General features: G+C 33.4%; 1 protein-coding gene across 7 annotated transcripts in view; it reads left to right on the forward strand.

The window, feature by feature from the left end:
• Nucleotides 1-15,028, forward strand: part of USP34 (ubiquitin specific peptidase 34) — a 289,427-nt gene that overhangs the window by 145,413 nt on the left and 128,986 nt on the right. For all 7 annotated transcript variants that reach the window (XR_008995834.1, XM_057497160.1, XM_057497164.1 and 4 more), the window contains 7 exons: nucleotides 4,040-4,165; nucleotides 4,853-4,982; nucleotides 6,066-6,196; nucleotides 6,479-7,089; nucleotides 9,070-9,284; nucleotides 13,232-13,347; nucleotides 13,435-13,562. Coding sequence is in view for 6 of the 7 variants with exons in the window: in XM_057497160.1 (XP_057353143.1) it covers nucleotides 4,040-4,165; nucleotides 4,853-4,982; nucleotides 6,066-6,196; nucleotides 6,479-7,089; nucleotides 9,070-9,284; nucleotides 13,232-13,347; nucleotides 13,435-13,562 (1,457 nt within the window). In the remaining variant the exon portion in view is untranslated. The remainder of the gene's footprint in view (nucleotides 1-4,039; nucleotides 4,166-4,852; nucleotides 4,983-6,065; nucleotides 6,197-6,478; nucleotides 7,090-9,069; nucleotides 9,285-13,231; nucleotides 13,348-13,434; nucleotides 13,563-15,028) is intronic.

Below are 15,028 nucleotides of genomic sequence, written 5' to 3' on the forward strand. Positions count from 1 at the left end.
CATTTATATTTAAAGTAATTACCCTAAGATTTCGGCCATGTTTTTTATGTTGTGGAGTGTTTTTCCCCCGTTATTTCCTTCATTACTGCCTCCTTTTTTGTTTTTCTTGGTAGTAAAATATGTTGATTCCCTTCCCATTTCTTTTTTGTATATTCTATAGATATTATGTGTTTAACATGGGAATTACATTTAACATCTTGAGGCTCTAAAAATGTAATTTGAATTTCTGCCAACTTAAATAGCATACCAAAACTATGCTCCAATACAGCTGTATTCCCCTTATTTTTGTTGATATTATTATAAATTACAACTTGACATGTGTGTGCCCAGTTATGTAGATTAATAATTCTTCCTGCATTTGTCTTTAAATCATGAAGCAGATAAAAGGTGGGATTGTGGAATCGCAGATGAAAACTACAATAATACTTGCTTTTATAGTTACCTATGTATTTACCTTTATCAGAGATCTTAATTTCTTCCCTACTATGTAGTTTCCTTTCATTTTGTTCAGAAGGACTTCTTTAGTATTTCTTGCAGGGAAAATCTAGTTGTAGTGAACATGTTCAACTGTTATCCGGAAATGTATTAATTTCTCCCTTTTGGGACAGTTTTGCCAATGAAAGAATTACCGGTTGAAAGTTTTTTCTTTCACTCTTTGAATATATTGACCTTTTCTGGTTTCCAAGGTTTCTGACAGCAAGTTGACCGATAATCGTATTGCGCATCCTTTGTATGTAGTGAGTAACTCATTTTTTTCTGCTTTCAGGATAATTTTAGTGTCTTTGGCTTTTGTTCATTTGATTATAATATGGCTTGGAGTGGATCTCTTTGACTTTATCCTACTTAGGAGTTTGTAGAACTTCTTGACAGTGTAGATTATGTCCATCATCAAACTGGGACTTTTTAGTCATTGTTGCTTCAAATATACTGTGTGTCCCTTTCTTTCTGGAATTTCCCCCAGTGAACATGTTGATACCTTTGATGGTGTCCTACAGGTCCCTTAGATGCTATCACTTCAGTTCATTCTTTTTTTCTTTTTCTGTTTCTTATAATCAGTAATTTTAATTATCCTATTTTCAGGTTTGCTGATGTTTCTGCTTGCTCAGATCTGCTTTTGACCCTGTAATACTGCTTTTGACCCCTGTAATAGAGTTCTCATTTCAGTTATTTTATTTTCAGCTTTTGAAATTCTTTATAGCTCCTTTTCATAATTTTGTCTCTTTAATGATATTCTCATTTTAGAGAATTCTCATCAGGCACTCCTCTTTCGTCCTTTGTTTCCCTTAGGTTTTTGAACATCTTTAAGGTTGGTGTTTTAAGATCTTTGTCTGGTGAGTCTGCCTGGTGGGCTTCCTTTAGTATATTTGTTTTGCTGAAATTTTTTTGTATTTTGTGGGGTTTTGTTTCTTTGTCTTCTTTCTTGTTTGGATTGTTACAATGTAGGGTGTTTCGGTGCTGGGGATCAGCCTAATATGAAAGCTTTTGGTCTTCTCAGGTATTTTCTGAGCCTGTGTCTTTTCCTGGGAATGTGCAGTGCCTTTTTAACTTCCCCTACACACACATCTGTTATTCAGTGTCCAGAAAAACCTGGTTGGCTGTTTAAATCTGTGAGTAGTCAATATAGATGATTTGGGTTGACACAGTGGCAGCCAGTCTTCTGTGCCTGTCCCTTACCAGTCAGATGTAGCAGTCCATACAGAACACAGAAACCTGTTACTTGGAGGACAAGATCTTTATTGCCCAGCCTGGCTCCAGCAAGCAGTACCAGAATTAAATAACAGTGTCCCCCCAGCTGCCTACCACAGGGTCAGGGAGTGGGGAATGGGTAGCTGCTGTCATACTGAAGGCTAAATTTGGCTGATAATACAGCAGTTTATCAGCCAAGCTTTCCCTTGGAAGTGTGGAGATACAAGAGTTCATATTGAGCCTAGAGTTTCAAAATAGTTACATCAGACAATTTCTGCCACTATAATTGCTCTCTAGGTACAGAGATGGATTCCTGGTACTTCCTACTTTGCTGCCTTCCTGACATCCTTTTTCTCTTTTTTTGACAACTAGTGAAGAGAAGGTCTGAACCAGCTCCACACTGCCATCTTTATGAGAAACTCAAGCCATGCAGTTTTTGATTGTTTGTTTTTGTTAAGGTATCATTGATATACAATCTTATGAAGGTTTCACATGAGCAACATTGTGGTTACTACATTCACCCACATTATCAAGTCCCCCCCACACCCTTTGCAGTCACTGCCCATCAGTGTAGTAAGATGTTGTAGAGTCACTACTTGTCTTCTATGTGCTATCTTCCCTGTGAACCCCCTACATGATATATGCTGATCATAATACTCCTTAATCCTCTTCTCCCTCCTTCCCCACCTATCTGCCCCACCCCCTTCCCTTTGGTAACAACTGGTCCCGTCTTGGAGTCTGTGAGTCTGCTGCTGTTTTGTTCCTTCAGTTTTGCTTTGTTGTTATACTCAACAAATGAGTGAAATCATTTGGTACTTGTCTTTCTCCACGTGCCTTATTTCACTGAATGTAATACCCTCTGGCTCCGTCCATGTTGTTGTAAATGGTAGGATTTGTTTTCTTCTTATCAAGCAATGCAGTCTTAATAATTTTTTTTTTCCTGTACTGTATGAATTTACTTTAATCTGGGCACATCTAAAAGAGCCTTTTTTTTTTTTTTTTGGCTTCAGTTACAGGATTACTGATATCTCTGGAGGGTTTGCCACTTAAAGATAACTGATTAGATATTTGATTATGAAAATTAAATCTGTTAATGAAATTCCATTCTATTAATGATTATATAGGCAGCAAGTCAAATTTATTATGTGCTATGTTTTTATTATGTTTAGTTAGGAAAAGTATAATCTAATTGTTGGCAAAAAGCAAGCATAAACTTACAGTCTAGTTATAATGTTAATTAATACTGTATTAAAATTAACATTCTTGGTTAAGACCTATAAATGCAGTAAGCTTGTAATTAATGATTCACTCCTATATCAAATGATATTTTTGGTGTTGATATACTGCAGTTGTTTTTTTTTTTTAATGGATAGCTAGTAGTGTTGAAGTAAAAGTGTAGCTTGTAAGAAGTCACCCTGACGAGAGGAATTCTTTGAAAGTTATTACTTTTATTTTTCCTTCTGTGTCAAAATCAGTTTGTGCATATTTTCTCTGATAGGGGATACAATGCAATAGAGAGGTTCCTGTGATTTATGCCTGAGAAAGTCCAGTCAGTGTTTTGGAATAGAAAAATCTGCATTTTCATATAGACTTTTTATGTATTGAAGATAATAGGATACCTTAGCTTTTTACGTGTGGAGCCCTTAAATTGGGAATTACTGTCTAGTCATATCTGTTGCTGTGTTTTTGATTTAATAGCAGCTTCATGGCTGTAAAAAACATGTACTTTACATGACATTGTAATATTTAGTATTCCTATCTATCTTTGTAAATGTCCTTTTCCTCATATATACCTAGTTCTGTTCAGTTTAACAAAGGAGGTATCCTGTTTCCTGGTTATTATTATGTAGACCTCTATTGCAAGGAAATTTCTGTTGTGTACTCTAGCAAAATGAATGTGTTTTATAGATACCTTATAACCATTTAATATGAGAACTGTTACACACTTAAAATAATATTTGATTTAGTTTTCTCCCCTACTTGTGATTTCATTTTATTTGTAATTGCTTATGTCTAAGTTTAGTAATTAACTTGTTTTTGCATTAATCATATGTACAAAAATTTAATTGGAATCCTCTTCATACTTAGATTACAGAAATTGCATTTATTGTGGGCTTCCTTCTTATGGCTAGAAATCAAACTTACGGTGTGTTCAGATAGGTTAAAGTTCTGCTTATGTGGAATTTTATTTTCATAATTTTATGCACTGCCATTTATGATTTTGGTAATTAGCATTAACCAATATATTAAAAAATAATAGTGTACTGGCCACTTTTAAAAGTATGTAGTTTTTTTATATCTGTTATTTATGTACTATAATTATTTTTTACTATTGTCTACCTTTATTTTCTAGTTGAAACATTGTAGTCGGTATATACATGATTTATTTCCTTCACTTATCAAGAATTTGGATCCAGTACCACTTAGACATCTCCTTAATTTGGTTTCAGCTCTTGAGCCAAGTGTTCATACTGAACAGGTAATTCATTCAAAACATAATGGTAGACTGTTTAGAGTTCATAATGCATGAGCAAAACCAAAAGTTTCTGTGATGACTGCCCTTGTACTGTTCACTGTGTAACTTATTCATTATGTAAGAATTTGTTCTACATGTAAGAACTTGTTTGTTATGCCTCAGAAGATTGGATACTGACGAAAATTAGGCTTGGGGTGGATTAATGATTGTGCATTGAGCATTGACTCCCCTATACAGAATTTTATTGTCGTTAACAACCATTTGATCAATAAATATGAGAGATGCCCTCACAAAAAAAAAAAAAAAAAAAAAGGACAGACTTCCAATGGTAAAATAAATAAGTAACCGGGATGTAATGTATAGCATAAGGAATATAGTCAAGATATTGTAACAGCTTGGTAGGGTGATAGCTGGAACCTAGAATTATGTATATAAATGTTCTACCACTGTGTTGTACACTTGAAACTAATGTAATGTAATACTGTGCGTCAACTACCCTTCAATAAAAAATAATTATTTAAAAAAAAAAAAAACATAATGGTAGGGTTTGTTTTTGTAAAGTGAAAACTTATTTCTGATTCAGATAATTGAAGTTATAGTTTATTACTATTGGCATTTCCATTAGGCAAAATAATATTAAACTTGTTATGTTGCCTAAAACCTCTAATTTCAACGTTTTTTTTTTTTAAGACATTGTACTTGGCATCAATGTTAATTAAAGCATTATGGAATAATGCATTGGCAGCTAAAGCTCAGCTATCAAAACAGAGTTCTTTTGCATCTTTATTAAATACTAATCTTCCCATTGGAAATAAGAAAGGTTAGTAAAATACAATGTACTTTTTGGAGAAAGTTGTCCAAAGTTTGTAACTTAAATTTGAAGTTCATTCTGCTAAGTTTGGTTCAATATTAATTTCAAAAAAAGTTTGGGATAGGAGCTGTTGTATTCATGAAAGGGTTAATAAATTGGGATTAACTCATGTTTTTGGTTTATCCTTCAAGTAAAGAACAATCACAAAGTTTAGTAGTTACAGGATTTTTTTATTTGCGTCCTTTCCTTTAAAAAAATCAATTTCTTCATAAAAGCTTTGGAGCTTTTGGTAAAAATCAAACAGCATGGTTTGTTTTAGAAATAATTTTGAGAACAGAACATCATAATACAGTTCTGTTTTCTACTTCAAAATTTTTTGATTCAGGTGTTTTAAGTGTTCTTTTACATGTATAGCTTTCCACGGCTTTCTAAGCTTAATCAACCTTACCCCAATTTTTGTCTCCTGATATCATATACTACTGTTTTCTTAGGCTTTTCTGTGCAGGCACCTACAACTACTACTGCAGGTGGTGGGACTCAACATTATTGCACATCATTTCCCTACCTGTATCTTGATTGTATAATAAAAACAAATGATATGCTGTCCCAAAGCAGCTCAGTCACTTAGAGTATTTCCCTCCTGTTTTTTTTTTTTTTTTTTTTTTTTGTTGTTGTTCTTTTTCCTTCAGAGGAAGAAGAGCTCAGAAGAGCAGTTCCATCACCTTGTAAGTTGAGTCTTAGAAATGCATGGCAAATGACTTTAGTTTTGTTTTGATGATCATCTAGAGTTAATTGATTTTATGTAATGTGTTATATCAGAGTCATATAGAGCAGGAGTTATTTTGAGCAAGAGATGAAAACCCTTAGTTATCCATCTTACTTTCTGTTTACACCATTAGTATCTTGACTTATAATTGAAATCATGTGTATCCTCTTTAGAAATAATTGGCAAATGTTAATTTATTTCCAGATTATATTTTGGATACTTAGCATAAAGCTTTTGTAAATCAAAGAATCAAAGGACTATGTCATTCTGGTCCATGTTAATATAATACAAATTAGAAGTAATAATAAAAAATCTGTTTAATATAGGGTCACCTGCAGCTAGTCCTCAAAGCAGTGATAACAGTGATACCCATCAAAGTGGAGGCAGTGACATTGAAATGGACGAGCAACTTATTAATAGAACCAAACATGTGCAACAGCGACTTTCAGACACAGAGGTACGAAAATGGCTCCCCAGCCCCAAAGCAATTTTTGGATTTTAGGGGTTCTGCCATGTTTATCCTTTGAACTGGAAATATAAACATGATCCATATTCAGGCCTTTCCTTACTGTCAAGTACTAATTCAGGTCTTTCAATTTCCTTAGAGTTTTTAATTCCATTTTATATTGTTCGAAGGAATATATCGAAACTGGCAGCCTTTTAAAAAGTATAGTGTGTTGATGTCATCAACTTTTTTCTTACTAATTTAGTATTTATTTAAATCTGTTTCTAAATACAGGAGTCCATGCAGGGAAGTTCTGATGAAACTGCCAACAGTGGTGAAGATGGAAGCAGTGGTCCTGGTAGCAGTAGTGGGCATAGTGATGGATCTAGCAATGAGGTGAATTCTAGCCATGCAAGCCAGTCAGCTGGGAGCCCTGGCAGTGAGGTACAGTCAGAAGACATTGCAGATATTGAAGCCCTTAAAGAAGAAGATGAAGATGATGATCGTGGTCATAATCCTCCTAAAAACAGTTGTGGTACAGATCCTCGGAACAGGAAGTTAGAAAGTCAAGCAGGCATTTGCCTAGGGGATTCCCAAGGCCCATCAGAAAGAAGTGGGACAAGCAGTGGAACAGGAAAGGACCTGGTTTTTAACACTGAATCAATGCCATCTGTAGATAATCGAATACGAATGCTAGATGCCTGTTCACACTCTGAAGATCCAGAACATGATATTTCAGGGGAAATGAATGCTGCTCATATAGCACAAGAATCTCAGGAATCTTGTATTACACGCACTGGGGACTTTCTTGGGGAGACTATTGGGAATGAATTATTTAATTGTCGGCAGTTTATTGGTCCACAGCATCACCACCACCACCACCACCATCACCACCACCATGATGGGTAAGTCTAATTAAAAATAAGCAGTTTATATTTCCTTTAGGGAAGAACTTATAGCCTATATTTATTAAATGGCAATATATTCTAGATAAGTACTGTCCAGTAGGAATGTAATGTAAACTGTAAATGCTTGCCACAAATATGTTATTTTTAGTTTTCTAGTGGACACATTTTAAAAAACAAAATGAAACAGATGAGATTAAATTTTAAATTTTATTTAAAGCAGTAATATCTAAAATACCATCTACATGTTAACAGTATAAAAATTCAGGTATTTTTCTTTTTTTTTTATATACCAAGACCTCATTATTTTTTGTATATTATGTATTACAGCACATCTCAGTTTAGAGCAGCCACTTTTTACATGTACAATGGCTGCATGGGGCTAGTGGCTGTCATATTGGGCAGCACATATCTAGATCTTCAACTCCTTATTGTAATTGCCTGGAAGCAGATAGAACATTGCTTGTGGAAACTTATTGAAGTGTGATCATGAAAAGGGAAATTTTATGCACATCCGAATTTTAGGTCATTAATTAATATAAAGCCTTAACATAACATTTTTTAATTGTCTGAAATATACTACACCCATGATATTTTGACAGTAAGGGATTCTGTCACTAGTGTTAAGTTTTTCTTTCCATCATTTTCTCACCTGTAAAATAGGAACAGTTGTACCTATCTCATGGGTTTATTGTGAGCATTTCATAGGCTGATCTGACTGGCACATAGTAGTTCAGTAAATGTTAGCTGCTGTTTATTGTCATTACAAGTAGTAATATTTGAATTGAAATGAAATATGAATGTGTGATTTATCAGGATGAGCTTTCTTAGATTTGAAAAATTTGCTAGGCCTTTCAGAATTCAGCATGGTTGTTGGGGAGAACTACATACTCCTATATGTACTACTACTGTACTTCCTTTGCCTTTTTATTCTTATCTCTAATTGATAGTTTAAAGTATATTTCTTACCTTTTGCCAGTATTGACATTTTAAGTCAGGTAATTCTGTGTTTTAAATAAGCAGCAGAGGTGAATGCTGCCCTGTGCATGTGGCATGTTTAGCAGCTAGCCTCTGTCTGAGATGCCAGCAGCATCTCCCAAGTTGCAATAACCAAAAGTGTCTCTAGACATTGCCAGATGTCCCTGTAGGGGTCAGAATCACCTCTGAGAACCGCTGGTTTGTGGACTAACATGATAGATACACATGTTCAGAGTTCTCTCTAGGACAGCTCATACTAAAGACAAGGCAGTTAATAAAACCAAAGTTTGGTGTATTGCAAATCACTTTTAGTCTTTCCACCTCATCAACCCCCTGCCACACAATACTGAATGATTTAATTTTTTATGTTAGCACTTTGCATATTCTGTGGTGTATGATAGATAATACTTGTGAGTCTCTAAGTCAATCCTGAATTTTAATTCTTTGTGTTACTTTTTATCTTTTTTGTCTTTATATCCTTGAAGCACCCAGTATTGTATGTTTTAGAAGTGAGTGCTTAATTGTCCATTGTCTTAATAGGTATTTTACGCGTAAAAGTTGCCTAATTAATATTAACCACGTCTAGATTGCAGCCTTAAAACGAAGTACTTTACTGGTAGTTGTCTCATAAGGTTCTGTAGTTGTATGAATAAATGTAAATAAATTTTAAGGTTTCACATTGTGCCTTGACTTTATAAAATAATTATATAACAGCAAGTTTACTGATCATCCCTAAAATTATTCTCTTTGAAGTTGTTTTAGTGAAATGTATTGATGGGCTAGATAACTTGGATATATTGTAAAGTTAATAAATAGGTCTGACATGAGCTTTGTAGTTTTTGTAAAGCTCTCAATATTCCCTATTGTTAAAAAACAAATGTAACTTAATTCTTCTTGAGTGTGTTGTAACTTGGACCAAATGTTTTGAGAGGTTTTTCTTTTTTGTGATTCATAAAGTGTTTAAATTTGTAATTACTAGCCTTGTGCTTTTTTGTGTTACAGGCATATGGTTGATGATATGCTAAGTGCAGATGATGTCAGTTGCAGTAGCTCCCAGGTCAGTGCAAAATCAGAAAAAAATATGGCTGATTTTGATGGTGAAGAATCTGGGTGTGAAGAGGAGCTAGTTCAGATTAATTCACATGCAGAGCTAACATCTCATCTCCAACAACATCTTCCCAATTTAGCATCTATTTACCATGAACATCTTAGTCAAGGTAAGATTCTATAGTATAAAATATATTACTTTCTTTAAAATAGGAGAAATGTATGTTACATTGTTAAAAGAAATCAATAGTTAAAGTTACGATACTTAAATGTTTTTTTTTGCCCAATAACTTTCATATGGTAGTCTTCTTTGCAAGGGAATGAAATTACTGCGAGTACTCCATCATGGATATAAAGGCAGCAATCCTATCAAGAGTTATTTAGGTAGGGAAGGAAATATATATAAAAATTATAACTTAGAAAATAAATGACTGTATTAGATTTTCTATTCGAAATTTTAGAACCTAAAAGTAGGAGATTACACAGGATCATATATTGTTTGATTCCACTTACATAAAATGCCTAGGTTTGGCAAATCTGTAGAGACAAAAGTAGATTAGTGATGCCTAAAGCTAGCGAACATTGGGGGGAAATAAGGGGAGGGGTGACTACGAAATGGCAAGGTGTTTCTTCCATTTGGGGTGATGAGAATGTTAAAAACATGATGGTTCTAATCACTTTAAATCACCTAAAAAAAGTGATAGGACATAACCAGACTTGGAAAAATGGAGATTAGAGGAGCTTAAAGAATAGTAAAAGAAAAAGAAGGAAGGGCAGAAAAATTAAAGAGGAAAAAATTTTATTTTATTTTTTCTTAATGCTTTTTACTTTTTATTTTAAAAAACTTTTTATTGTAGTTGACTTATTGGTTTCAGGTGTACAACATAATGATTTGACATTTATATACATTACAAAATGTTCACTAGAAGTATAGTTACCATCTGTACCACAGAAAGTTGTTACAGTGTTACTGACTGTATTCCTAATGCTGTAATTTTTTTATCCCTGTGACTTATTTTATAACTGGAAGTTTGTACCTCTAAATCCCTTCACCTGTTTTGCCTATCCATCACCCCTTTCCTCTCTGACAACCACCAGGTTGTTTATCTGTTATATATGGGTCTGTTTCTGTTTTTCTTTCTTTCTTTGTTCATTTGTTGTTTAGATTCCACACATAAGTGAAATCATATGGTGTTTTTCTCTGACTTAATTCACTTAGCATAATACCCTCCAATTCTGTTGATGTTGGAAATGGCAAAATTATACTTTTATGGTTGAGTAATATTCTATTATATATATATACCACACCTTCTTGATCCATTGATCTATTGATGTACACAGGTTGCTTCCATGTCTCGTCTATGTCTCGGTTATTGTAAATAATGCTGCAGTGAACATAAGAATGCAAAAATATGGAAAAATGATTTTAGAATTGGCAATTTAAAGGTCTTGTATCCAACCTCATGCTTGGTTAGGTACCATCCATACTTGCTAGCCTAGGAAATGGGTTTTGAGATGCCAGTATGTTACAAACTAAACCTGGTGGGTAATTTTATGCTAATAGGCTATGCTCATACTTGGAGACACAACTTGGGGACCCTTAGGAACAATTTACTGATTTCAAATGTTACTTATACATAATCTGGATGAGATGACCTTCAGTTTTTTTATGGTTGTATTATTATGGTTATTGAGGCTAATTGAATTTGATACCACATTTAAAAAGTTTTCACCATTCTTCTGTTCTTAACCCATTTTCCTTTTAGTCAGTATTGTACATACTTTTTTACTTCATAAAGCTATAGAATTGAGAATTATTCGATGTATTAATGCTCTTCAAATTACTGTGTATTTAACACTATGAAGAACTCTGCCAGCAGTAAGACAAACAATTCAATTTAAAAATGGGCAAAGATTTGAACAATTCATTCATAAAAGAAGATGCAGAAACGGTGAATAAATACATGACAAAGTTGCTTGATATCTCTAGTTACCTGGCAAATGCTAATTAAAAGCGCTGTGGTGGTACTGCTACATACCTACTAAATGGGTGTTCGCAAAGGCTACTAAGGATAATAGAGCATCTAGTATTCTCATATATTGCTATCAAGGAGTATGAAACAGTTTGGAGAACTGTTTTATCAATCTCATATAAAATTAAACATGTACTTACTGCATGACCAACAATTCCTGTTTTAGGTATTTACCCTAGAGAAATAAAAACATATATCCACAAAAAAATTTGTACATGAATATTCATAGCTGCTTCATTTGTAACTTAAGTTGGAATTAACTGGTAGATAAATTGTGGTACATTTATATAGTGGAATACAAGTCATAAATAAAAAGGAAAGTACTAATACATAAAATATCATGGCTGAATATAAAAGACATCAGTTTAAGCAAATGAAGTTAGAAAGAAGAATAAATGTTGTATATCATTTATAATAGTTCTAGAATATTCTAAAGTAATTTATAGTGGTTGGAATCTAATGAATGATTACCTAAGGTTTGGTGATGGGGATTGATTATCAAGGGAACTTTTTTGGGGGTGATAAAAATGTTCTGTGTCTTGATTAAGTACTTATATTTTAGTAAAATTAATTTTAGAAAGTAAACACCAAAGCCACTCCCAACCCCACCCCCAACCCCCCAAAAAAGGGCAAGCCACAGACTAGGAGAAATACTTGCAAATTATATAGGCTTTGGATGTGGGCTTATATTCAGAACATATAAGAACTTTTACAACTCAATAATTAATAACAACTTAATTAAAAAGTGAGAGATGATTTATTTCACCAAAGAAGGTATACGGATAACTAATAAAACACATAAGATGTTCAACATCTTTAGTTATTAGGAAGTTGCAAATTAAAAACCACAGTGAGATTCTATTGCATACCTATTAGAATGGCTAAAATTAAACAGAGCAATCATACCCATGTGTTGGGGTAGGTAGAGGAACAGGAACTGGCACCCTGATACATTCTTGGTGGGAATGTAAGATGGCACAACCACTTTGGGGAACAGTTTAGCAGCTTCTTCAAATATTAAACATACATTTACCTTATGACCCAACATTTTCACTCCTAAGTATTTACCCAAGAGAAAGGAAAACATAGGTCCATACGAAGTCTTATAACACAGATGTTTATGGCAGCATTATTCATATTAGCCCCAAACTGGAAATTATTCAAATGTCCACTAACTAATGACTGTATAAATAAAATTCAGTATTTCTGCATGATGTAATATCATTCTGTAATTACAGAGAACACATTGCTGATAGGTGCTTTAACATGGGTGAACCTCAAAAGACATTCTGCTGAGTGAAACAAGTCAGACAAAAGACTATACTTACTGAATGATTTGATTTACATGAAACTTCTGGAAAAGGCTGAATTATGGGGATGGAAAAACAAAGTTGGGCTGGATAATGGGAATCTGGGATTAATGTAGTTAGGATGAGAGAATGCTTTAGAGTGGTGAAAATATTCTAAAACTTGTGACGGTTGCACAATTCTTTTAATGAAATCAGTGTAGGTGTACAATTAAGTAGGGAAATTGCATGGTAAAGCTGTTGACAAAGACAAAAAAGCATTTTTGCTTAGTATAGCAGAACTAGTGAGAATTTATTTAGCCTATTATTCAGAAAGGCTGAGTTATTGTAACAAGCTTTCAATTTAATTGAATGTTTTGAGTAAATTGTCTCCAATAAAAATTTTTTTTTTTCACTGTAGGTATATGAGACACTATACAGGAGATCATTTAAAGGAATGTCCCTTGGCTATAGAATTATTTTAAGTAAATTGTTGTCCTTATGCTTAATTTGGGTTTCAAGTATTTATATATAGTTCTCTAAACATGTGGAAAACATTAAATAATCATACTAGAGATGGTGAGGAGACTAGAAAACTCATTTCACTTTAGTCTTACCAAACTCTAAACATACTATTCTGCGCCATTCAGGCAGCTGTTGTGCTAACCTTAATGCTTTTATTTGGTGTTGAAGAGATTTATTTTACTTTGGATTTGTTACCTTTATGAATGCTATATTTCACTTCACAATTTCAGTCAGCTGCATTCCTCTATAGTGTGTTATATTTTGCTCTTTCAGGACCTGCAGTTCATAAACATCAATTCAACAGTAATGCTGTGACAGATATTAATTTGGATAATGTTTGCAAGAAAGGAAACACTTTGTTGTGGGATATAGTCCAAGATGATGATGCAGTAAGTTGTCAGAACCAAAAGACTACAAAATTAGAGCAAAATGCAATCAGGATAAACAGTAACTTTATGTATATACATCTTTTGTAGGTTAATCTTTCTGAAGGATTAATAAATGAAGCAGAAAAACTTCTCTGTTCCTTAGTATGTTGGTTTACGGATAGACAGATTCGAATGAGATTCATTGAAGGTTGCCTTGAAAATTTAGGAAACAACAGGTAAATAGGAATTTAAAAATTTTTGGTGCAGTTGTTAAAGTTCATTTTGTGGATTCTTACTGCTTACATATGGTGAATTCGTGGAGTGTAATGTACCGTTATTAGCCTGTTTTTTAGTAATTGTGGTTTTCATATCAGGTTTAAAGACTTTCCTCTCCCAGCATTCATATTTTTATCACGCAGTCTTGCTTTGTTCAGCACTTTTTGGCACTCTTGCTAAGATCTGCTCAGCAGAAATGAAGGACTAATAATAATAATACATATTCTCTTGCAACACAGTAGTGATTACTCTTTTTTTGAAATTACAGTTAAATATTCTTGAAGTGTGTTACGTATAAAGGAAGTTAAATAAGATAAGTTAAACTTACCCTGAAATGTAAACATTTTGATAATGACATTGTCCTTCCATCTGGGTAGATCTTTTTGTACTTTGAGTCCTGTAATGCATAAAGAATTAGGTTAATGTTTTTCTTTAGTTTAAATTCTGCAATATATTTATATACTTCTGATTTGGGCTCAAGTGATCACCACAGGTTTCTTGATTTTCAGTTCTGTTCCACTGGTACAATTTCAGGTTTCCTTTTACTTACAGTGCTTTGATGTTTCATTCTCTGACATAGTGAATTACATTACTAATTGAATATTTTATATATTATATTATATTACAGTTTTCAGCTTACCTCTGCTAAGAGCTGATAGAAATGTCTTTATTGAATACTTAAATGCTACAAAATATTTTTTTACTTCTTTGAATTAGAAAAAGTATGTGTAATATTCTATTTTCTACTCTTTATAAAGACCTGTAATTTGAATAGTCAGATTTAAAAGTTGATTGTTCATGCAGGTATAAACCACTGATAGACCTCAGTTAGTGGATCAACTGCCTCATTTGGCATGTATTAATTTAAAAGGAATGCTTTTAATAGCTGGGTGATACATTTCATCATTTTCATAGGTATTATAGCAGTTAATTTTAAAATGTTCATTGTCTTTTAAAAGTCTTTGTGAAACTATCAGTTTTTTGGAGTGGTCTTATCAGTTTATATTACTATGTGCATCTGCATACCCTATGACCCAGCAATTCAGATACTAAGAATGTGCCTTACAGAAATACATCTGGATGGTCACCAGAAGGCAGTCAACAATATTCATAGCTGCACTACCAGACTAACTGAATATTCTTTGTATGGCTATCCAAGTGCCAAAAGAGTAGAAAGGAAAATTAAATTACAGGCTGTTGGTTGAATGAAATAGTACATAACAATAACAGTGAATGAAGTACGACTGCACAGAATAGTGTAGATGAATCTCACAAACATGTTGAGTGGGAAAGTATATCTCTGTTACTCCATTTATATAAAGTTTAAGAACTGGCAAACTATTGTATTTAATAATCAGGATGATAGTTACTGTTGGATTGTTCATGAATGGAAGTGGCCAAAATGAAGGGATCTAGTATGCTGGTA

The sequence above is a fragment of the Manis pentadactyla genome, chromosome 2, assembly GCF_030020395.1.
Source record: "Manis pentadactyla isolate mManPen7 chromosome 2, mManPen7.hap1, whole genome shotgun sequence".
Classification (NCBI taxonomy): Eukaryota; Metazoa; Chordata; class Mammalia; order Pholidota; family Manidae; genus Manis; species Manis pentadactyla.